The 23,313-nt window shown below is 51.4% G+C and overlaps 1 protein-coding gene across 4 annotated transcripts in view; it reads left to right on the top strand.

The window, feature by feature from the left end:
* Positions 1-23,313, top strand: part of MBP (myelin basic protein) — a 113,455-nt gene that overhangs the window by 44,961 nt on the left and 45,181 nt on the right. For all 4 annotated transcript variants that reach the window (XM_060029247.2, XM_060029246.1, XM_060029249.2 and 1 more), the window contains exon 3: positions 6,616-6,703. In XM_060029247.2, the coding sequence (XP_059885230.1) occupies positions 6,616-6,703 (88 nt within the window). The remainder of the gene's footprint in view (positions 1-6,615; positions 6,704-23,313) is intronic.

The raw sequence follows: 23,313 nt of genomic DNA, 5'->3' as shown, positions 1-23,313 counted from the left end.
TGACCACACCAGAGATGGGTGACATTCCAGCACCGTGGACGCGAGTCAGCCCGTCAGCATTCCCATCGGGGACACTCTGCCTTCCGACTCTGGAGCTGCTGTCCACCCTCTGCTTGAGTCCCCGGGTTGACACCTCCAGGGAGAAATGAGTGGGAAGAAGGACTGTGTCACAAAGCGTGTATCAGAGCGACGAGTCCACAAAAGATGTCCAAAGATGCTCACTTGTTGCCATCGCTCCTTCCGTTTCTTCTGGGAATTATCTCCCCAGCGTTATGGGAAGGCTTGTCTACCATTCTTCTGATGAAACCAGAATCTTAAAATTATCTTCAGTTCACAGGAATGTCCTAATCAGACAGCAAGAACCTCTGAGTTATGACGCTCATTTCACACTTCGGCAAACGGAGTAGAGGAAACTTCAGTTGTTTTCCCACAGTTACCCGGCTAGCAGGTGGGGCAGCAGGATTCAAGTCCAGGAAATGGGCCTCAGAGACCCAGTTCTTAAGCTTTTGTGCAGACAACAGTTTGGTGCAGTGTACTATGTGGGCCGCTGATCCTGTGCCCCAAGCCATTTTCAGCAAATTTCTAGGTGGATTAAATCTATCAGCTACGTGAATATGGCAGAAGATAAAGGAAAATACATATTTGTCTTTTAGTAACATCCCCTCCACGGTGACCTCAGGTCGAAGATACACGTGGTGCCCTGAGAAACAGCAGACTTAGTGGCACTTAGATGAGGGTCATAAGGCCAGACGGTGACCGGTACCCAGAGCATCTGACCAGCCTGTGTTCTGTAAAGCAAGCCCGTGAGGCTGAAACGTGGCTGGGGAGGGTGATGGGTGAATGTGTCGCTGGTGAAGCCGTAATGAAAGCTCCGCTGGGTTTCTTCTTTCCTCTTTAAGATGACATCAGTCAAGGATAAGATGCAGAAGGAGCACAGTGCGGGAGGACGGAGGGCCGTGACCAGTGCAGCTTATCTTGCTAAATAAACATTCTAAGAGTTAAAAACGGTGAATCACTGTGTACCTTTTTCCTAGGGTGTCTCAGCAGAAGTAAGTGTGACGCCGGCTCAGGAAGCTGGCTCACCCGGTACCGGTTTAAATGGCACTGATCCGTTAGGGGGTGGCTTGATGGTTCTCTGATTTTCTTTCTGAAACATCCATTGTGTTTACTTCGTGTGAGCATCCCAAGGAGGCCCCACGGCTCATTTCTCTCCGCATCCTCAGCTCCTACTACACGGTCCGCATGGGAATCAGTGAGTGAATGGGATACAGTTAAGGAAATAGAACCAGATAAGACTGACCCTGCGTCTAAATGCAGGATGTCCCACTCAAGTTCTATGGCATCTCACGAAATGTCTTTTTTTAAGGTGTGGCAAACTTCTCTAAATCAGTTCTCACTTCTCCTTCTTCTTTTTGTTAAGCAACCTATGGTGGACCATGTCTCAAATACTAACATGTAACTGTTTTTTCAGTTTAGAATGTCACTTTTTAAATGGTTCACACCTTTCCTCTCCTGATATGTGTTTTCTAGTTTGAATCAGAACTTTTGAAAACTTTTTAACTTTTTAGAAATGTGCCTGCAGTGTTTTCTTTTCCTCTCCCAGAGCTTTCTTTTTATTTTTCAGAAGTTTCTACAACGATTAGAAACTTATCCTCTGGGCCATTCCTCCTAAAATTGCTACCTTGAGACCTTCAGTGTTTTAAAAAAGCAAGGCTGATTAAAATCATATTGTCCTCTGTACTCGTGTGTGTGTGTGTGTGTGTGTGTGTGTGTGTAAATAGCTGTACCAAGCAGAAGAAAATCTCTAAAAATGGTAGTGATACACCTGGATGATGGGGTCTGTTGCCAGAGGATTGGACAAGATGGTTAGAAAGTGCAGCAACTTGCTTAACTCATAGTTAATATTCTGCCAGATACTGGTGGGTAATGAAGCTCACTTATACTAAGAAGTATTTTAAAGTCTCCATCAATAATTATGGGAGTTTTGCTTGTTGTATTTCCCTCTAAAATTCATAGGGAGAAGTAAGTGGATTCTTACATATTAGGCTGATAGAAAGGAAAACAGGCACAGATATTTTTTTTAACATCTTTATTGGAGTATGATTGCTTAACAATGGTGTTAGTTTCTGTTGTATAACAAAGTGAATCAGTTATACATATACATATGTTCCCATATCTCTTCCCTCTTGCATCTCCCTCCCTCCCACCCTCCCTATCCCACCCCTCTAGGTGGTCACAAAGCACCAAGCTGATCTCCCTGTGCTTTGCGGCTGCTTCCCACTAGCTACCTACCTTACGTTTGGTAGTGTATATATGTCCATGCCTCTCTCTCGCCCTGTCACAGCTCACCCTTCCCCCTCCCCATATCCTCAAGTCCATTCTCTACGTCTGCGTCTTTATTCCTGTCCTGCCTCTAGGTTCTTCAGAACCTTTTTTTTTTTTTTTAGATTCCATATATATGCGTTACCATACGGTATTTGTTTTTCTCTTTCTGACTTACTTCACTCTGTATGACAGACTCTAGGTCCATCCACCTCACTACAAATAACTCAATTTCGTTTCTTTTTATGGCTGAGTAATATTCCATTGTATATATGTGCCACATCATCTTTATCCATTCATCTGTTGCTGGACACTTCAGTTGCTTCCATCTCCTGGCTATTGTAAATAGTGCTACAGTGAACATTGTGGTATGTGACTCTTCTTGAATTATGGTTTTCTCAGGGTATATGCCCAGTAGTGGGATTGCTGGGTCATATGGTAGTTCTACTTTTAGTTTTTTAAGGAACCTCCATACTGTTCTCCATAGTGGCTGTATCAATTTACATTCCCCCCAACAGTGCAAGAGGGTTCCCTTTCCTCCACACCCTCTCCAGCATTTGTTGTTTGTAGATTTTTTGAAGATGGCCATTCTGACTGGTGTGAGATGATACCTCATTGTAGTTTTGATTTGCATTTCTCTGATGATTAGTGATGTTGAGCATCCTTTCATGTGTTTGTTGGCAGTCTGTATATCTTCTGTGGAGAAATGTCTATTTAGGTCTTCTGCCCATTCCTGGATTGGGTTGTTTGGTTTTGTGTTATTGAGCTGCATGAGCTGCTTGTAAGTTTTGGAGATTAGTCCTTTGTTAGTTGCTTCATTTGTAAATACTTTCTCCCATTCTGAGGGTTGTCTTTTCTTCTTGTTTATGGGCACAGATATTATGAAGAAATCATAACGGCTTGAAATGCACTCAGATACTTATAGTCACGGACACAGTTTAAAAATCAGAACACACTGGGACAAGGACACTCAGGGAGGGTCCAGGTCATAGGCCTGACTGTCTTGTATGTCTGAGGATTTTATTACGTTTTATAATTTACAGGACGCTCTTATTTCTTTATCATGAAAATTCCATTACATTGGACACACATCACCTTGATTTTGTTTGTGTTGCTTTTGGACATTTTGCTTATTGAAAATGTGTTATTTATGAGGATTTAAAAAAATTAATTTATGGGTCTTCATTGCTGCGCGCGGGCTTTCTCTAGTCACAGCGAGCGGGGGCTTCTCTTCGTTGCGGTGCGCGGGCTTCTCACTGCGGTGGCTTCTCTTGTTGCGGAGCACAGGCTCTAGGCATGCGGGCTTCAGTAACTGTGGCACGCAGGCTCAGTAGTTGTGGCTCGTGGGCTCTAGAGCGCAGGCTCAGTGGTTGTGGCGCACGGGCTTAGTTGCTCCGCGGCATGTGGGATCTTCCCGGACCAGGGCTCGAACCCGTGTCCCCTGCATTGGCAGGCGGATTCTTAACCACTGCGCCACCAAGGAAGTCCCAAGGATGTTTTTTATATTCGTGGAATAGCAGCAGTATCAGGTCTCAGAAACAAGCTTTGTATTTGGACGTAAATTAGTCCGTAAATTTCCCAGGGCAACATGTACTTTCAGCACAGCCTCGTGCACCATGATGTGGGGGACAGATGTTTACTCAGCTAGAGGCTTGGTACTGAGAAGGGATAAGATGGGAGGGGGTGGGGTTTGTGGTCCTGCCTGTATCACTACGCGGGGCTGCATCTGTGGCCGTTTTACCGGCGGATGTGCTGTCGCCTCAGCCCGGAAGGCTGTGGAAGGCGTGGGCGTAAGACGCAAGATGTCTCTTCGCCACGATGCCATTCCAGCCTTTTTTTTTTTTCAAGTTCTGCACAGAAGGTTTATTGGTTCCTCTCGGAAAGGGCCCCCTCCCACCGTCTGTCCAGGAGCTGCCTTTGAAGTCGGTTCTGGGTTCCCCCAGCTGTGGGTCGACCCTTTTGTTCCCTGAGCGTCTGAGTCCCTGGCAGACGGCGTTCACTCAGGGTCGGCGGGCACCACGTTGCTCTGGAAGAGTTTAAGGATGTGGTTCTCGGTCACCTGTTGCACTTTCCTATGTCCCAGTGCCACGGCGATGTAAGACGCGAGATGTCTATTCACCGTGATGCCATTCCAGCCTCAGCAGTGGATATGGGGAAGTTGTGTGACCATGCTGTCAACCTCCACTCACTGAAAGCAAAGTGATTTACTTTAAAGATCTAGCTTTTCCTGTGCACCTGAAGCACCATCATCCCTGACACTCCACGTTGTTTCCCTATAACCACCGAGAAGGAAAACACTGCCAGTTCTAGTTGGAAGATGCTATTGATTTGTAAGGAGCATCCTGATTTTAAAATGTGAAAAAACATATCCACAGCGATTTACAATGGCAGCTAAATTGTATTTAATTACTTACTTCTCCAATAAAGCTTATTATTTTGTAGTTAGTGAAGGGTATGATACTGACACCAGCCTAGAAGGGAGATGTGAAACAAACACATATGATAGGAATTTATGATGATGAAAGAATCTACCAAGAAATTCCTTCTCTTCCAAGTTTTACTCTCCTCTAAAAATAAACAGGTAGACATGAAAAATTATATACTACACCACCTTTGGCGCCCTCTGCTGAAACAGAAGTTATCTATTTTAAACTATTCTTAAACAGCATAAAATGGAAGTTTTCTCTCCAGCACTTGCTAGATAGCAGGCATTGTGCCAGGTTTGGGGCTAGAAAGATTTATCAGGCAAGGTCCCCGTTCTCATGAAGTTTACAGTGTGGTGGGGAGACAGAGTGATACACAGACAGGGCGTTCGTGATGGTGTCTGCAGTAGAGACCAGCTCAGATCTATGGCTGGGGGGACAGGAAGGGGGCTGGGGGCAGGGAAGCCACTGAGGCGGGGCTGGGGGCTGGGTGAGGTCAGAATTCTCAGAGGCTCTGACCTCTGCCTGGACCCCCACCCCCACCCCCAGGTCAGGAGGTAGGGTGCGGTCCAGGCAGAGAGATTGGTCTGAAAAAAAGTGACGCAAAGTAAGCGTGGAGACCAGAGTCCGGAGCGGCGGACCCCCTTGTGGATCTGCCCAAGTTAGGCACTGTCTTTAAAAGATCATGGTGTGACTCTTTCAACCTCCAGAAATGTATCTCGTACAACGTTGAGTAGGCGAGCAAGGCTTAAGGCAGCGTTGGGCATAACTGAAGACGAGGCAGCGGGGTGCAGGGTCCCCAGCGGGAGCCTGGTCACCTGGCAAGAGAGATGGAGAGAGGTGCCAGGTCCCTGTCGACCAGGGCAGCGTGGGCAGTGCTGCGTGTCCTGGGGGACACGATCTCCAGCACTCCTGCTTAAGTGACAAAGAAGGAGCAGAGCAGCGTCCAGAGTGTGCTGGCATTTACGTAAAGGTAAAAAGGAGGAAGAAGGGAGTAAGCTTGTGCAGTGGCTGAACTGTGCCCAGACTGTTTTGGAGGAAGACAGAAGCTGGAAGCACATCCACAGGGGAGGTGCCCGGGGATCCCACCCTTCTCACCGTGACCCTCGCAGTGCCCTCTGAATTTGATGTCAGGTGCATGCGTTCCATATGAAAATCATTAAATAAGCTTGATTTAGAGTAGAAACTGAACCGTATCTACTCTGTGCACTTACAATTTTAAACTCAAAAAGCACCCTGGGGTTCCATAAAAAAGCAGAAGGGAGTCGGGTGGGAGGGGAGTGAAGAAAGCTCACCTCTGAGGGTGCAGATTCCCAGAGGAACGAGGGCGGAGGTGGGTGCCCAGCCCAGCCCAGCCCAGCCCAGCCCGCATGGCGCCTGCTACTCCCCTCAGCTGGCCAGGTGGGCCGAGGACGTTTGCACCATTCCTGCCCCTGCAAGGGGCTCTCCCCCAGGGCTGTCCTGCCCGGCTACCATTGAGCAAAGTTGGAATTCAGGGGAGTCAGGTTTGGTGTCAGTTTCATCCCACGCTTTAAACTCACAGCCCAGAACAGCGACCAAGTGGACAGGCTCCTGAAATACATGGGGTGATGTTTAGCTCGTTTAGTTTAATAACTTCAGTTTCTTTTGTATGAAAGTATATCCGCTGGAGCAAGAGAATGCTTGCGTGCTCAGGCAGAGAAACCGAGCCAGAGTTCAGACTCCTCCGCAGGAAACACACCCTGAATCGAGATTCCATCTCATACCTTGAAGACAGACATGAAAATGTGCTTATTGGCTCCAAAATGTATCAAGAGAAAAACGCATTAAAGCTTCTTGTTGGTAAGACACTATATCTTAAGAAAGGGTTGTTTTGTGTTGTTTTTTCCAGGATGGTGAAACTAACGGAGGAGAATCTGAAAAAAAGAGAAACCTTCGTAACCTTTCCCGGGAGACCTCAGAAGACAGTGACGTGTTTGGTACGTAATATAAAAATTAGAAGATGGGATTTCATATGAGAATCGTGTGCAGACACATTCTCATTTGGAGAAGGTCTTAATTTTTTTAATTACGTGAGTAATCGGTGAATCTGTTCTCATTATTAGAAATGCGGCCTCTGTAGAAACCTGGAGGCCGAGCCCGCTTCATCAGCCTCTTGGGAACATCCATCCGTCTCCCGGGTGGGACTGCCCTGGCCGCCCATGGTAGCCGTCCTCATCTTGTTTTGCTTTTGGTTTTGTTTCGCATGCCTTTCTGTACCCACAGACACCGGAAATTTCCCAGATTTTCCCTTGCTATATGCTATTTCTCTAGTCATCTCCTTGATCAATTGGGTGTGGGCATTGGGAGGCCAAGCAGTTCTGGTAAAAAAAAAATAGCTAACAAGGAAGGGAAATAGTCCCAGAGCCTGGATACGGTGGTGTTTATTTTAACTACAAAGAGTGACTCAGGAGGTGTTGGGAAATGTGTTTTCTGTAAGAGTTTACATTTTCATCACCCTAGAGATAGAGGTTGCCTCGCACCCCAGGAGTGAACGGGCAGGCTCCCACCCATTCCTGTATTAACGCTGTTGGGTCCGCCTCTGCCGCGTGACAGTGACCGTGGATTACTCTCCCAGCATCACAGGCCAAACTGGAACACGGGCAGCCCTGCCCGGGGGCATCGCTCTTTTCTCCACGTATTCGTATTCCTGGAGTGTGAGGACTGAAAGCCAGATCCTGAGGTCTCCTTTCTCAAAACAAGAGGGCCCGGTGTTCTAGCTGCTAAGATGAGCCTTAGCCATAGTCAGCCCAGCCTGCAGGTCTGACACTCAAGGAACAAGGCCTCCCACCGTCTTCCTGGCCTGGTCTCTGCTCATTTCTGGAAAGGGTTTCTTTACGCTTCCCTTGTCAGGCAGGAAAATCCATCCCAATTTTCTTTGTTCCTGATTTACCTGCTCGTTCTGAAAAATCCTTTCCTTCTCTATAATTCCTTCCTTCTTGAGCAGAACACGTAATTACAGAAGTACTGCTGCCCACTTTTTCAGTATCATAGGCTTCCATGAAAATCAGTGTAACCCAAAGGCCCAGAGACAAAACACTGAGGATTAGTTAAATGGAAATCAGACAGGAGGCCAGTACTTGTTACTCTCTCCCGGATTCTGCCTGCTCCACGGTGATTTCCATAGGGATTTTTGGGACCTGAACACAGTCCAGCGCCTCCAGGTAGTGGGGTTTCCACTCCTTAGGGGCAGAGGAAGGAGTAGAGGATGGCATCCTGGCTTGGAGAGTAGGGTGTGGCCTTTGGACTATAGAGGGAGGCACGTCTGACTGTCAGTGACTTTAACGCTAAATCTGCCTGTAAACCTCTAAGATAAAGGTGTCTGTAGGCCTGTATTCTAACTACATATGTGTATAAACACATAAAAGGAATGACAAAGTAGAAATGTCCATAGTTAGGTTCTATATATGAATAAGAGTAAGTTTTAGAATTTCTTTTTGGCTAAGCTCACTTATTTTTTTTTTTTTTGTGGTACGCGGGCCTCTCACTGCTGTGGCCTCTCCCGTTGCGGAGCACAGGCTCCGGACGCGCAGGCTCAGCGGCCATGGCTCAGGGGCCCAGCCGCTCCGCGGCACGTGGGATCTTCCCGGGCCGGGGCACGAACCCGTGTCCCTTGCATCGGCAGGCGGACTCTCAACCACTGCGCCACCAGGGACGCCCTAAGCTCACTTATTTTTAAAGCAAGCATCATATTTACCATTACCCAGGTTTAGCACTTTTAGGATTATTTGAAACGTCAGCCGGTCTTTTACTGTCAGATACACACACACACACACACAACGCAATTATATTGCCTGTATATAATGCCTGTATGACATAGCGTGAAAAAGATCTATAATAAGCCTTTTCCTCAAGTTATAAACATGGTGTACTTCCTGGGTAACTTTAAAAGGCAGCCCTTTTGAACCTTCTCAAATGCATACTCAATTTGGAGAATTGTTTTATTATCTGGAGTTGAATGTGAAAGCCAGTGGAAATGCAAATATTTCAGTCCTGTCACAAAGTTAGATTTGCCTTTTACCGGAAGAATAATGCCACAAGCCAGCTTCTGCCTGTCTTGTCTGCTGCGACTTTGTGGTGCCTTGAACGCGGAGGCAGGCTGGAATATCTGCTGATTGGAGGTACCGGTCCCGGGCCAAGCTCTCAGCCCATCAGCGCGATTAGGGAGTAGTTCCCTAATTGTCACCTTCAGGGCATTGCAGCTGATGCCGCTGAGTCACAGCAGAGGGGAAGCGTGACCATGAGTGAGGGGGACCCAGGACACCTCCCGGGCTCCACTGCTCTGTGCTCTGCCGTCCTGAGTCACACGGACGTGGGCGCTGCAGAGCCGTCGGGCGTCTGCTTTTGAACTTCATAGTCTCCCAGTCCTAATGCTTTCCTGGGGTCCAAAGCCGCCCCAGTCTAAAGGGGCAGAGTGATGGGGGGAAAAGAGGCTGAAATAATCTCGGCTATCCATCTTGACAACCTACTTTTGGAGGAAATATGTACGATTTAAAATCCTGAAGTGTCACTCGAGGTGAAATCAGCAGCTCCCTCCCATTACAAAAAGGTCTTTCCCTTGGGCTTCCCTGGTGGCGCAGTGGTTGAGAGTCCGCCTGCCGATGCAGGGGACGCGGGTTCGTGCCCTGGTCCGGGAGGATCCCACATGCCGCGGAGCGGCTGGGCCCGTGAGCCATGGCCGCTGAGCCTGCGCGTCCGGAGCCTGTGCTCCGCAACGGGAGAGGCCACAGCAGTGAGAGGCCCGCGTACTGCAAAAAAAAAAAAGAAGGTCTTTCGCTGACTAGACAGAAATTCCCCGAATCTAAGAAGAAACCACGCTTTCGTGATGGTCCCTGAGCCACAAGCCCGCAGCAGCCACTTAGCGATTCTCTTCAGGCTCCTGGTCATCGTTCTGTCCATGTGTCAGCAGAACTGGGGGCTGGTGAGGGGTGTGGGGGAGGCCCTTAGCCTTCCCCTCACCCGCGTCTTCAGGACACTCGGTGGAGGTTGGAAAGGCCAGCTTGTGAGAGTCCTGCGCGGGAGTCCAGAGGCTCCTTGGCCGGCGCTGCCCCCACGCAGGTGCCTGAGTCACTGGCTCACGTGTCTGATGCATGAGCTGCACAACTTAAACCAGGGCAACTTCCTCCGTGTGTGGTGCACACTTAGGACTGACTTGGCAACGCGCTTAAGAGTTCTATTTACTTTTTCATTCTCTGGGAGAGTTTCACTGAAGGATTTAGATCCAAGTAATAACTCATTGGAGCGCACTTGTGAATCTCCTGTAATTTCTCCCCTGACGGTGGGGCGTTACACGTGGGGAGTTTTGCCTGGTCACCCAAAGAGGAAGGAAGCATCTTAGGGCTCGGGAGCCCCGCGAGAACCACGTGCTGTCTGGGCTTTGGGGAACCAGGGTGTTTTGTGGTGGGACAGTTGCTGAGCTGTTTTTGGAACCTCACGGCCACACACGTGGCACAAGCTAGCCCTGTCATTTGGAATCCAGGTAGGAAGGAAGGTGGGCCTTCGCCGCCACCCCCGTGCCCCAGAGCTAAAGCAGGGGCTAAAGCAGGGGCAGGTAATTCAGCCGAGGTGAGCAGAAGCCCTAGGTCTCCCTAACTGTACCCACGAAGTAGAGAGGTCTCCAAGAGAGGGCACCCCTGCTCTTTCCAGAGCAACTGTGGATCCTCCCAGATGCGACCCTCATCTCAAAAGTCAGAGCAGAGGGGTGAGTGCCTGTCACGTGGGGTGAACGCTAGTGCAGCTCCACAGGGTCATAGGATTGTGAGAACGCGGCCGCGCGTCAGGTCAGAGCACTTTACGCAGCTAAGCCACGTGCGCGTTGCAGGGAAGGGCAAAATCCTGTGAAAATCGCTAGTTCACTGCTCAGATAATGGAGAGAGTTGTCGATGTTTAATGTTTAGGGGGAAAGCATTCATATTAGAAACATTTGCGTGTATGTCTAAGTATATAATTATAAAGTATATAATATATATTATTAATAATTATATATTTTTAAGTGGATACAAACATCTATATGTGTGCATATATGTGTGTCTTTATTTCACAAGGCTTGAGTTAACTTGCAATAAGAAAAAGAAACAAAATACAAAAAACATAACGCAGAGATGAAGTAAGTCCGCGCGTGCGTTTGTTGACTGTATGGCGGTTGCTGTGTTGAACTTATTTAACCTGTAGTTTCCCAGCTGCCCGATGGAAAGTGAGACCTCGTCAGCTTTTCCTTTTACACAGGACGTAGCCTCCCTCCGCCTACCCCCATGATTTAGCTCTGTGGTTTGGGGCAATGTACTCCCTCATCTTTCTGTGTCTTGGTTTCCCCACCAGCACGTAGGGGTGATAACAGAGCTGCCCGTGAGAAATAAACGAGCTGGCACCTGTGTGTCACTCCCGTCTGCCACGTGACAGCTGTTGTTATCAGACAGGTGCCTACATGTGCTCCTCAAAGGAAGCAAAGCTGTAGTGAACACACTGTCAGAATTTTTTCTTGCTTAAATTTTTATCACAGATGATCAGGTGGTCGTCAAGGACCTCAAGGCGTTTTTAGGGCATATTGGTGATTCGTTTCATGTGCAAATTGAAATAAACTCAACAATGAGCTTCCTTGCAGCTCGGAGCCCATTCAAGGCTCACGTCTCTACTTGGGACCTGGCGTATCATTCCCGCCACACCCCAGGCAGCTCAGCCCCCAGGGAGGGGAAGTGGGTGCCCCTCCGATGGGGAGGACCTGGGAGAACGTGTGTGGCCTGAGATAGTGCTAGGCCAGGTTTGGAAGAGACTCGGCCACAGACAGATCTTTTCCCTGAGAATTTTCATGCAGCGTTTAAAAAAGAAAAAGAAGTTGCATTTTTTGTTCGTCTGCTTGTTTCCAAGAACCTTCCACAAGGAAATCTTTTTGAGATGTTATTTTAGGTAATATTTTATTTAATATATTCTGATTATTGGATTAAGTTACAAAATCAGTAAGTAGCAGTCATTACTGCTTAATTACTACTTAATTACTGCATTACTACTTAATTTTACTGATGTAAAATTCTATCTCAACTCAGTAACGAACGTAGGCGAGGGACCCACTCTGTCCTGCCCTGCAGACTCCTGTTTAACTGTCCCTCCCCAGATATGATCAATGCCCTTCAGAAATGATCATTGCACAGCCTTTTTCCTGAGAATGTTTGATGGTAGCCTTAATGTATTGCTAATTGCGATTCAGCTGTTGCCTGAGGTCTTTTATTCTTACCTAGACAAGTGATAGAGTCGATACTGTATAAGGGCGTCTTTGGGGTGGATAAAAATCATAGAATCAAAACCGCAAGTTGAGAACTCGAAGGAATATTAGAGTCCATCTCGTCCACCCGGTCACTGTGTCGATGAGGGTCTGACAGCCAGGACAGTTAAGACACAGGCCTGGGGACACAAAAGGCAAGGTTGCCGCCCAGCGTCCCTGGCCCTGCTCTGAGCCCCACCAGGAAAACAGTGGCTTGTCCTGGATGTTCCTTGGGCAACAGAGACGCCTCTCATTTGACAGATAGGTTAAAACAGTGAAACATGGTAACGCGTTATTACTTCTCTGCGCGTTTGAGTGAGAATGAATACGATGCTTTGTGTCTTCCGAGTACGCGTTTGCCTGTTTGTGCTGCCTGCTTGTAGTTCCCGGGCAGCCCTCTGGGGGCGCGCTCTTCCCGCTCTCAGTGTGTGTATTTCTGGCCGAAGCCCCCCTGCTCCCAGAGGTGCTCAGGTGATGCTCCCGTGGTGAGGCGAGGCGTGTTCACGGCCAGCGGAACGTGGGCTCTACTCGGCAGCCTCTACCACGGCAGGCGCTGCTGGACAGATGTCTTGGCATCTAGGATTATCTTGTTTCTTGAGTGAGGCCGTATCATCTGGTAAATGGGAGTGTGGACCTAGACCTCCGGGGCGGGTCCTCAGCCTTTCTTTCCATGCTTCAGGTTCCCCTGTGTGGGTGGGGATCCCAGTACCGCTGAGCTCCGGGCTGTCGTGAGCGAGCATCGGAGTTAAACAGTCCAGGGAGTGGCGGTGCAGGTGAGCAGGGCAGGTGCAGCGGGGGGCAGGCGGCGTTGCCCTCAGCCCCTCCGTCGCGGCCGGGGGCGGAGGGTGCCTGCCGGAATGCTGCCTTCTCCCAAGGGCCCGGCCTCTCAAGTGAAGCCCCCGGTGACCTTTAATAGTCCACATACATATACGGTATTCGATTTTACATACATGTTTAAATTAAATGTGCGTACCTGCGTGCCGGTTTCCTCTTTTTCTGGATTTTCTGCTCTGAGCCTCACTTTCCTGAAGATGGAATAGATCATCAGAGGGAAACGGCAGAAGGGAAGGGCCCAGTGAAAACTTACCGATGTCTCAGGAATCTGAGCGCCAGTGTCTCCTGGCCCCTCTCCCACGAGGACACGATGGGGTGTGTGGCCACTGTGGTGCTCGGGTCCCTTGTGTCCCAGCACCTGAACAAGCTCGCCTCGCTCACTGAGCTGGCACCTACCACGTCGTGTGGTCCAAGCCACCATCAGGGCTCACCTGGATTCCTTCAGGAGCCCCGGCTTCCATCCCGACTGCTGCCCGTGCGCCTGCCCGTCTGTTCTCAACGCCCCTGCTCAGAGCCCTTCCCGCCCTCCCCGCGGGCCGGCACCCGTCTGACGGCACCTCGCGCCCTCTCTTGTCTCCTCCTCCGCCTGCTCGCTGCTCCTGGAGTGCAGGGCCTTTGCACGGGCTGTGCCCTCCTCCTGGGATGCCGCACCCAAATGACCAGCCCACTTAGAAGAGAGCTGCGTTAGGACAGTTAGGCTGTGCCGACCTCTCCCACGGGCTCCCAGGCCTCAGAGCTCCACGTCATAACTTCCCCCGTGTCCCGCCCCAGCAGGGACAGGCAGGAGGCCCCCTGTCAGCAGTGACTCGGAGGCCCGGGCTGCTTCCATCTGTGGGGTGGGGAGCCAGAGGCACGTCCCCTGCGGGGGACAGCATCCATCACTTCCGCTGAGGTTCCACGGGGCCCCATCGCACGAGCCAGTCTGGCTGCCAGGGACCGAGAGGAGGGGAGTGGAGGCGGCCTCGGCTCCACCACCTGCCGTGGCTCTCGAGCAGGCGTCTGCAGCTTGCGTGTTGTCTGCCCCCCGACTGCCCCGATCCAAGGCCCTCGCAGGAGCTCGTCAGCATCTGCCGATGATGGAGGGATGGGTGGGACGCCACCTCCCCCTGCAGCCCGTCCCCTCCTCTCACTAAGACACCTTTGCAAACTGCTGATTTTCACCAGAAGCGCCCCCCAGATCGTGTGACCTCAGGCCTGAGCTCTTCCTTCCTGAGAAGTTCTGCCTCCGGGCCGCTGCTGAGCGAGAGGTGTACGGAAGAGGACCAGGCGGGTGGGAGGAGCCCGGGGTCCAGGTGGCTGCCTGGTGTCTCCTGGGACGGCTGAGCATGTCCCCTGGGGACCCGCAACGCCAAGACCGGGATGAGCGCTGTGGTCTGGGAGGGGGTGAGGCTCCCAGCGCACGGCGAGCTGGGAGGGCATCAGCCGGCGCCGGCGATCAGAGTCGCAGAGGCCACAGCCGGCTGTCCAGGCGCGTCCCCCACTGGTCCTGGCCTTCAAACTAGAATGTGCTGCTGAGAGCCACTTGAGGCCAGCAGAGTCACGATAGGGCAACAGAACCATTTCCAGAACAAAAGGGGAACACAGGCCGTAGCATGGCACAGATCGCAGCTGTGACGGGCTTGGCCAGCAGAAGGCGCTGTGTCCCAGCCGGGACCCCGCCCGTGGACCCTTCCCCTCACCCACTGCCACAGGCGAGCCTGCTGGGTCTTGGGTCCTCAGCTTGAAAGCACCCATATTGGCTTCCATCAGGAAAAGTGACGGTTTCTGATTTCCACCTCAAGCCAGCCTGAATTTGTAACGTGGCCCTGGGAGCTGGCGTGTGGCCGGGGCGCTGTCACCTCCGAGTCCCCGGCCAGTGGCCCCGGCAAACCTGAGGACAGTCCGCCTCGAGGACGGAGCAGGTCGAAGGCACCTTTCCCAGCCGGACCCTCCTCCTTTGGCCGGTTCAGGAGGTGGCCGTGGCCTTGCTTGGACTTATTCCAATGGGGGAGGGGCGCTTGCGTCCTTCAGGAAGCTTTGAAGGGTGAGCCTCCCCTTCCCTCATTCCCACCAAGGCCATTACTATGAACGCTGTCTAACTGAAGAAGGTCTTCCGAAAGGCGCGTGAGGCCTCTTGCCGCGCTCTGGTCCTACGGGCACCGCAGGCCAAGCGCGAGCCGCTCCGTCACCTCCCCCAGCCCTTACCCGTCGAACCAGAACTGGCCCTGCCCCGTCCACACCCGCATGGCTGAGTCCTGCTGGCCACGTGCGGTCTGCCCCGGGGATGTTAGGTGTGACAGATCAGGAAGGCTCTCACTGGCCGTCACTGCTCACCTCTGTCTCCCAGGGTGAGGGGACCGTGGTGGCTGCCCTACCCCTCGGCACCTGAGGGTTAAGGGGAAACCGGCCCTGGGTTCGGCCCAGGCTCCATGTCCTGTGTCACCCTCCCCGTACGAGCCCAGATCCAGGCGTGGAGGCGCGGCCCCACACCTGTTCCTGCGGGTGACCTAGCCGTACCTGAGCTGGGACGACGGTGGCAGGTGGGCTTGTACAATAGAGCCTGGACATGACTCGGTCGGGCAGCTCTCGTGGTGTCATTAGAGAGGTGACAGGCACCCCAGCAGCTGAACTCTAGGTGAATTGGTGGGATTTAGGCACGTGAATATTGGAATGTTTTGTTAGCAGACGTTTTGCATCCAGGCCGTTTTTATTTCAAGGCTACAATGTAATCATTTTCCAAGTTATATGAAACTCAGGTAAGAAGGTACTCCTTCTGCCTTCATTCCTGTCTAACAGCCAGGACCCTACCCGGCTAGTTGAATTTTATACACTATCTTAATTAACTTGAAAATTGCCTCTAGCTGAAATTCTGTATTTCAGTTGCTTCAAAAAATCGTGTCTTAATGTTTCCTTTCTCTCTCTGGAATCTTTGATAAGAACCAAAGACACTGTGGCCCAGGGTTATAAGCGGAGGTCCCGTAACTGGAAGGCAACTCTGTACCAGCATCTGATTTGCCGCAGGTGGGGGGACAGGGTGACAGGAGCCTTGCCTCCAGGTGATGCATGACTCGTGATGCCGCACCTGCACAGCAGCTGCCCCAGTGCTTTACGGCCTCCAGGGTAGGCCTGTGAACGGTCTGTCTTTCTGGAAAGCAAGTGCAGTTCCAGCCACAGAGAAACGGAATCTGACTCACGTCCACGTCCACTCACACTCATTCCCATAAACACACTCCCTGTCTCACGCTCATGCTAACGCACACACTCGGTCAGGCACATTCTCACACACGCGCACAGGGGAAGGCAGGACCGGAGGGAGGGAGGGCGGGGCGGCCCCACGTCCGAGCCCCGGGGTGGGCGCGCCGCTCGGCTGCAGGCTTGCCGGTGGGGACCACGTGCGGAAGGTCGGGACAGCCGCGCCCAGCGGGGTGGTGTTGGCAGGATCTTCCTGGCAGTTTCCTCGCGGGCAGTTGTTCGCTTGTAACTGAAGATGAGAGGGCTGTGTGCCTTCAGGAGGACCCGGGGAGCCATCTCCCGAGGGTGGGCGTCAGGGAGTGGGGAGTGTAGCATCGCCTGGGGCCGCAGTTCCCGGTCCTGGCTCCTCTGGTCCCCGGGGGTCTGCCTCGCGCTTTCGGGGCTGCTGTCCGGTCTTCAGCGTCGTTCTCACTCACCTTCAGTGACATTGAATTAAAGAAGTGACCCCCTGAGATGATGAGGGGTGGGACGCCAGGCCGGGGGCAGCGGGAGAACAAAAAGGAAAGTTTCAAAACCAGTGCGGGGAGGGAGGGAGGCATGGGTGTGGCTCTGAGCCTCGGGGTCAGAGGTGGCCCCATGCCCCGGGGCAGTGAAGGGTGTGACCCGACCCCAGGAGCACTTTGGGTTCCACACTTACTCTTTAAAGGATCAGGCACCTGGAATGCTCAGCTGCGCTCTGACTCACTCACAGAGACATCCCTTGAAATACGGTACGGAACTGGCGTAAGTGCTTCCTACGGTACGGAACTGGCGTAAGTTCCTCCTACGCTGGAATTTCTAAGCCGTTCAAATGGGAGCATTTACACTGGGAGGTGTATGTGCAGCCGGGTTCCAGGACCAGGACAGCTGCCTCTGAACAGAGACTAATAGCACAGCTCAGAGAGGGGGTAGTGTGCAAGCGGACGTGTAAAAATCGTTGTGCTTCAGAAAGCCAGTGTCTTCACAATGATAAAATATTATCTACAGTTCTCAAATCGCTTTTATTTTTGCCACCGCTTCTCTCTTCAGCGCGATGCTTGAGGCAGGAGAGGAGTCTCCCATCCCAGGTCCATGTCAGTGAGTAACTCCCAAGTCTGGAAGTATCTCCCTGGGACAGTAGTGCCTTGGGGACGTGTAACTTCTGGAGGCCAAGAGAGGAGCTGGAAGATGGAGACAGTGTTGCTCATCAAAGTCTGTCGCTCGCGTCGGTGCTGCTGTTACCTCCACTAAAGAACGTCAACAAGGACAAGCCCTGCCCTTAGCAAGAGGGCAGGACAGCACTCGTTTCCATGGCTACACAAGAGAGCGTCCTTTGGTCGCTAGTTACCCAGTGACAGTAACTCTAACACATCCCAGGCCCCGCTGAGCCACCTCACATGGTCTTTCCTCGAAACTTGCAGGAACGTCAAGAGACAGAAAAGAAAACCAGCCTTTGCTTTGTTAGGGTTTGAGCAGACACCAGACTACTAAACCCTCTATCTCCGTAAGGCATGGCACAGGGACTGTGTTCTTATTTTTGAAATAAGAATTACTCATTCCACAAATATTTACTGAGCCATTTCTATGTGCCAGGCGAGGTCTCAGTGCAGGGGTGCAGCAGTGAGCAAAACAGAAAAACCCTCTTGACCTGGGTTCGGATCCTGACTCTACTGCTTAGTAAATGTGTGGATTTTGTTTTGACCTCGCTGACCCTCGGTATTTACAGCTGTGAAATGGGGGTTGTGATGCCTGTGATGTAGCGATGGGGGGCCGGGGCCGGGGGGGTGGGCGCAGGGGGTCCAGTAGAGACAAGTACCACTAAAAGACCTCACACAAGAGTCCGTAAGGATGAAGCTCACTTTTCCTCCTTTCCGTCTTCTTCCGCTTGGCGTGGAGCCTCTGTGTTTCACCCACACTTCCTTAACCAGGAATCAAAGTTTCCGAGGATTCTGTCCCTGTCTTTCCTTTACTGATGTGTCAGCCCCCGACTGTGGAGGCAGGACACACAAGGGACTCTTCCAGGAGAGCGACGCTGTGAAACCAGAGAGCGTCGAGCGAAACTTACATCAGCTTCTTAGGCAAATAGCACGTCCCCCCAGGGGAGCTGACACGCGTGGAAGGGCCACTGGTCCACGTGCAGAGTCAAAGGGGCTTAAAGAGAGAAGAGGCACCTGTGACCCTTAATCGATAGTTCTGCACTTTGCGGCTGGCATATTTCGTACTGGCATTGCTTAACGGTCACGTGTTAGAAAGTTAATTTTTAGGCTTCCAGCTTTTCAGTTCATTGTTTTCATCAGCACTATCATTGCGGTTTTTGCACAGAATTTTCCTCTGAAGAGTGATACACCTAATTCCTTTGTGGCATCGTATATACATTATTCATTGACATGTTCTGATATGTAATCATCAGAGATACATTAATTCTCTGGCATTTGGCATTGAGTATTAAACGTCTCTTTGCTTCTCCCAATTGCCTTAAAAATATGATTGAATACATCCCCTTGCATCTTCTGCTTTCTTTTCTGTTTGGTTGAAAAGCTCTGTTGAAGGAACAAGTGAGTAAAATGAAGTAAAATGAAGACTTCCTTAATTGCTTTTATTTTTAACACCTTTTTTGAGGTACAGTTTACATACCGTCAAGCTCACCCGTTTTAAGTGTAGAGAGGAATGGTTTTTAGTCTTTTCATAGAGTTGTGCGACCCTCACTGTAATCTAACTTTAGAACATTTTTTCACCTAAATAAGAAAACTTGTCCCCTTGTTGGTCCTTCTCCGCCCTCCAGCCCACCCCCCTCGGCCCCCAGCGACCACGCACCCACGCTCTGTCTGTGGATTTGCTGACTCCACACGTGGCAGGTGGCCTTCGGGGGCTGGCTTCTTTCACCGAGCACCGCCTTTTCGAGGTCCATCCACGTTGTGTGGTGTGTGTGTGTCAGTGCTTCGTTCCTTCCTACGGTGGTCCGTGTTTTGCTTGTCCACGCATCGACTGCTGGCCGTTCGCGTTGCTTCCGCATCCTGGCCGCTGCGAGTGGTACCACCAGGAGCCCGGTGCTCCGGGCTTCGGGGGCAGACGCCTGCCAGGCTGGCATTATTTTGTCTGTTGAGCTGCAGAGGGCAGGGCTGTTTGCCTAGACCTTCAGTTTTATGTCTGTCCTTTGCATTTGGGTGTTCAGTAAACCTCACCCCCCAGAACTGAAATCCATCCGAGTGCCTGATTCACTTAACCCGTGGCGCAGTCAGGCTTGCTGCTGGCCGAGGCACGGGAGACCCTCGGCATTTCGCTGCGTCGGAGATTTCTTTTCCTGCCTCTGCAGACCGTTGTGGTCTGGATTAGCAATCAAACCGGAGTCCACTGACCCACCTTGAAAGTTCATGTCCCCAAGCCCGTACTTACCTGCACTAAAGCAACCCTCCCCGACTCCCATCTTCCAGAAGCTGCCTCTCCCTAAACTGAAGGAAAGGTGGGAATTCTAAAGAGAGGCCCCGAGACTGGAAGGAACCACAGAACAAGACCGACGGTCACTGAAAGTCTCGGCTTCCCCCGGGGACCGTGTGGAGGGTCGGCCTGCCCCAGCCGCTCCGCCCGGCCTCCCGGTACACGGGGGAGTGTGGCTTTTAGGGAGAGCTCAGAGGCAAGGGTTTGACAGGATGACCCTGCAGGCCCAGCACGTGTTCCTCTGACCTCATCCTGAGCCTTTTCTCAGGATGCACGACGTTTGCAGAGCAGGACGCACTCAGAGTTGGGGACAAAGGGGGGCGGTGATCTGAAGTGCTCTAGCAGAACCGGCTGTTTTGCTTGTGCAGGGGTACGTTTCCATCTCTGCGAATGTTCCCAAGGAGCCGTCATGCCAGCCTCACTAGCAGACGTCTCTGACGCTCCTAAGACTCGAAGGGACCCTGGGTTTCCACATTACCACTAAATAAAAGTGTGATACTTAACAGATACACACACACACTGTTATCTGTAGTTAACCTGCAGTGTGGTCCAGCCATCTGAATGTGCAGATCATTAAGTATTTGGTACATTCAGTTAATAGCTTACATCAGTGAAACACTCTCCCTCCTGTGCGTCCCTGACACAGACGTCAGATCTACTCACAGGCTGGCCACTGACCCAGGCTTCAACGCTGCAGCTGAATTTTTCAAATGGTGCCTTCCTGCCCCGTGTGTTCCGAGAAATGCTCCCTCAGAACCAGTGTGTGGTCGCTTTCATGTCTCACGGTCGTGCGGGAGGCGTGGTTCTCCTTCCTGTGTGTCGCCTACTTGCCATTATTCAAGCAGTCTCACTACTAAGTAGCACTTTTTCTAATAGAAGGAAAAAGAGGTTAGATTCATAATAGTAATTTTTAACTTTGGAAATACCTTTGGTACAGGAGATGGAACGTTCTGAAAAGTGTGGGAATTTGTGATGACTGATCACCAGTGATCCCAGCCCTTGGGGGTAACGTTCTAACCTGCGGTGCTTTGCGGAACTGACCCCGTGACCCCGGACCGGAGGTCGGCGGTGATGCTGCAGGCGCTTCCTGTTAGGAAACCTGTCCTTTAAATGTCTCTGCTGGGCGGCTGTCCTCAAGCAGTGGTGCTAATTCGTAATCAGTGTCGCATTCCCCGTGGTCTGTGATATTTACGTGGAGATTAGGGAGGCCAGGGCAGTGCCCTCTGTCCACTGGCCGTTCTCAAAGGCTGCTTTGTTACCGTCTGTCATCCGCCTTCTCCAGCCAACGCAATGTTCCTTTTCTAATGGGAAAGAATAAGCATATTAACTCCAGACGCATGACCTGATTACTTAGAAAGCAAACCTCAATCATAATATATCAAGATCATATTCATCCATTGATCCGTCTGTCCGGAGGTGTCTTGTTGTAAAGGGCAGCCTTTAACCGCGGGAGTGCCTGTGCGCCCACGCATGCGCGCACGGACGCACACACATGAACACAAGATGACAACCAAAAAGCCCTACAGCCATCCTAACCATCGTTGTTAAGGAAACAGACATTTCCATTTCCTAGAAGTAAATTTATTGAAAAAGAAAAAAATCACAATTGTTTTTAACAAATGTTTTTCTTCTGCTTTTTAACTTGATTTTAGCCTTACGGATCTGGTTTTGTCTATTCACACGGCACATAATCCCTGGGTGCCCTAAGGTGTAAATGAACAAGGAGCCCTTCGGTGGGGACAGACTGGGGACAGTCAGCTGCAGACCGGGTGGGAAGGTGAGCACAGCCCGGCGGTGCGGAGGCCACCGGCCAGGGAGAGTCCCGAGCAGGGCCCGGCCTCTGTGGAGGCTCCAGGGGGCCTGAGCCGCCCCTAGAATGTCAGACCAGCGCGGCCATTACCGCGTGTCCCCGCGGAGCTGCCTGGGGCCAGCAGGCCGTGTGGGGTCCCTGGGCCTGAGGGCTGGGCGGCAGGGCGGCAGGGCAGCAGCGGAGCTGACACTTGGAAAGCATCAAAGGGGAGTTTGCCCGCAGGCGAGTTTCGCCTTCGGCCCATCAGCAGTGGGCAGGCCCCGAGGGTCCTGAGCACGGCGGACGGTGCCCCTGTCCTCGAGGCTCTGAGCGGACAGCCCTCGGGATGCAGCACGTCCGAGACAGGGCTCGCAGGCCTGGAGGAGGCGGGTTGGCAGGGGCGGCCCCGGCTCCCACACTTGCCTCTGCAGACATTTTCCCGGGTCGTGGCCAAGCCCCCGTGCTCTCAGGCCACACAGAACCCCCGTCCGGGACCTTCCCTCCCTCCCTGCCTCCTTCAGCTGCCCCCCTGCTGGTCTGCGTGGGCATCGGCCCAGCTCAGCGTCCACAGGGCCCAGAGGGAGGCACCTTGTCCCGAGGAGGTCACGGGCGGGTCATCAACGTTAAGACCCTGAAACCCTTCCGTCACCTCGACTTGAAACTGGGTGGAATAGCAAGTACAGTTGGTATCTAGAGATCAGCTCCGGCTGCCAGCGTCCAGGGAGGGGACTCACATCCTGAAGGAGGTGGGTCTCCTTGGCCACAAGGGCAGAGGTGAAGAGCAGCAGAGTCAAAGATGCAGAAATACGGACGCACCTGATGCGAGCGGGCTGCCACGACGGTAGTAGGAGTTGGGGTCAGGGAAGGTCAGGTAGAGTGAGATCCGGATCCGGATCTGGGAGCCCTTGGAAGCTGGGCCGGCTGACCTGTGAGATTCCCGCCCCAAATGTCTGGGCCTCAGGTGGCACACGTGAACACGGGGTTTAGACACGTGGATAGATCCGCCTCCGCGGGACCGACATCCCTTCTCACTGTGCTCTCGGTGCTCTTGGAAAGCCCTGGGATGAACTAATACCCCTCACACCACGGCACTGAGCAGTAGCTCAGGGCATCACAATGCAAGAGCGTTCGCAGGGATTAAAAGCTTTATCCCCAAGCAACCACTTTCTAAGGACATTTCATGCCCTGCATTTCGACATGTGTAGACCTTCAGGCCAGAAGGGACTTTGCAACCTGCTCCAGCCCTGCTGTGAGCGATGTTGGCCTTGAGTGATCACACGTGAGCAATGCAGCGATACCGCCTCAGTGCCCAGGACCTGCTCCAGCACCTGGCAGGTTACACCGTGCAGTTGCATCCTTCAGATTCCTCAAACCAGGGTCCCTCGGAAATAAACCAGGACCTGTAGCAAATGATGTCAAATTGTCTCTGGGATAAAAATGTAAAATGTGACAGTGAGACTCAGGAGATCAGATTTTCTTCAACTTTGGAGAACTCTGTAATACTCACACATCCATGTATGTGTGTACGGGTTTATTTTCATGATGTGGAAATGCTGACTTTCTACGTTTGATAGTTTCCTTATGAAACTATCTGATTATTCAAGGTTCATGCAACAAAACCTCAAAATAGATTATTAGAGGCACCCATTGTGTTTAAGTTAGAATTTTCATAAATCAGTCTTTTAAAGTGTCTACTTCTACTGCATGAGAAGATAGGGAATATTTTCCATTTCTTCAGTCGGATACCTTCTAAAATGTAAATGGTGTCTGATTATATGATCATGATAAACGGTCTCAAAACGGTATCTAAAAAAGAAAATAAACCAAAAAACTCATGAAAATATTAGCATGCACTTGACTAAAGCAATATATATCTGGGAACAGTTAAAACAGCAGATAAAGAGAGTTTACCTGAGAACATTTCTATAATTGGTGCTTGGAGTGTTTCCTTTATTTCCATTTATCTAATTGTTACGTTACCTTTTCTTAAGCTGAACGATCACGTTCTACTGCCTGAGGATTTTTTTTTAAGTATTTCACTGAATATT

The sequence above is a fragment of the Delphinus delphis genome, chromosome 13 (genome assembly GCF_949987515.2).
Source record: "Delphinus delphis chromosome 13, mDelDel1.2, whole genome shotgun sequence".
Classification (NCBI taxonomy): domain Eukaryota; kingdom Metazoa; phylum Chordata; class Mammalia; order Artiodactyla; family Delphinidae; genus Delphinus; species Delphinus delphis.
The sequence above is the reverse complement of the archived record's forward strand: the minus strand, read 5'-3'. Positions and strand labels throughout refer to the sequence as shown.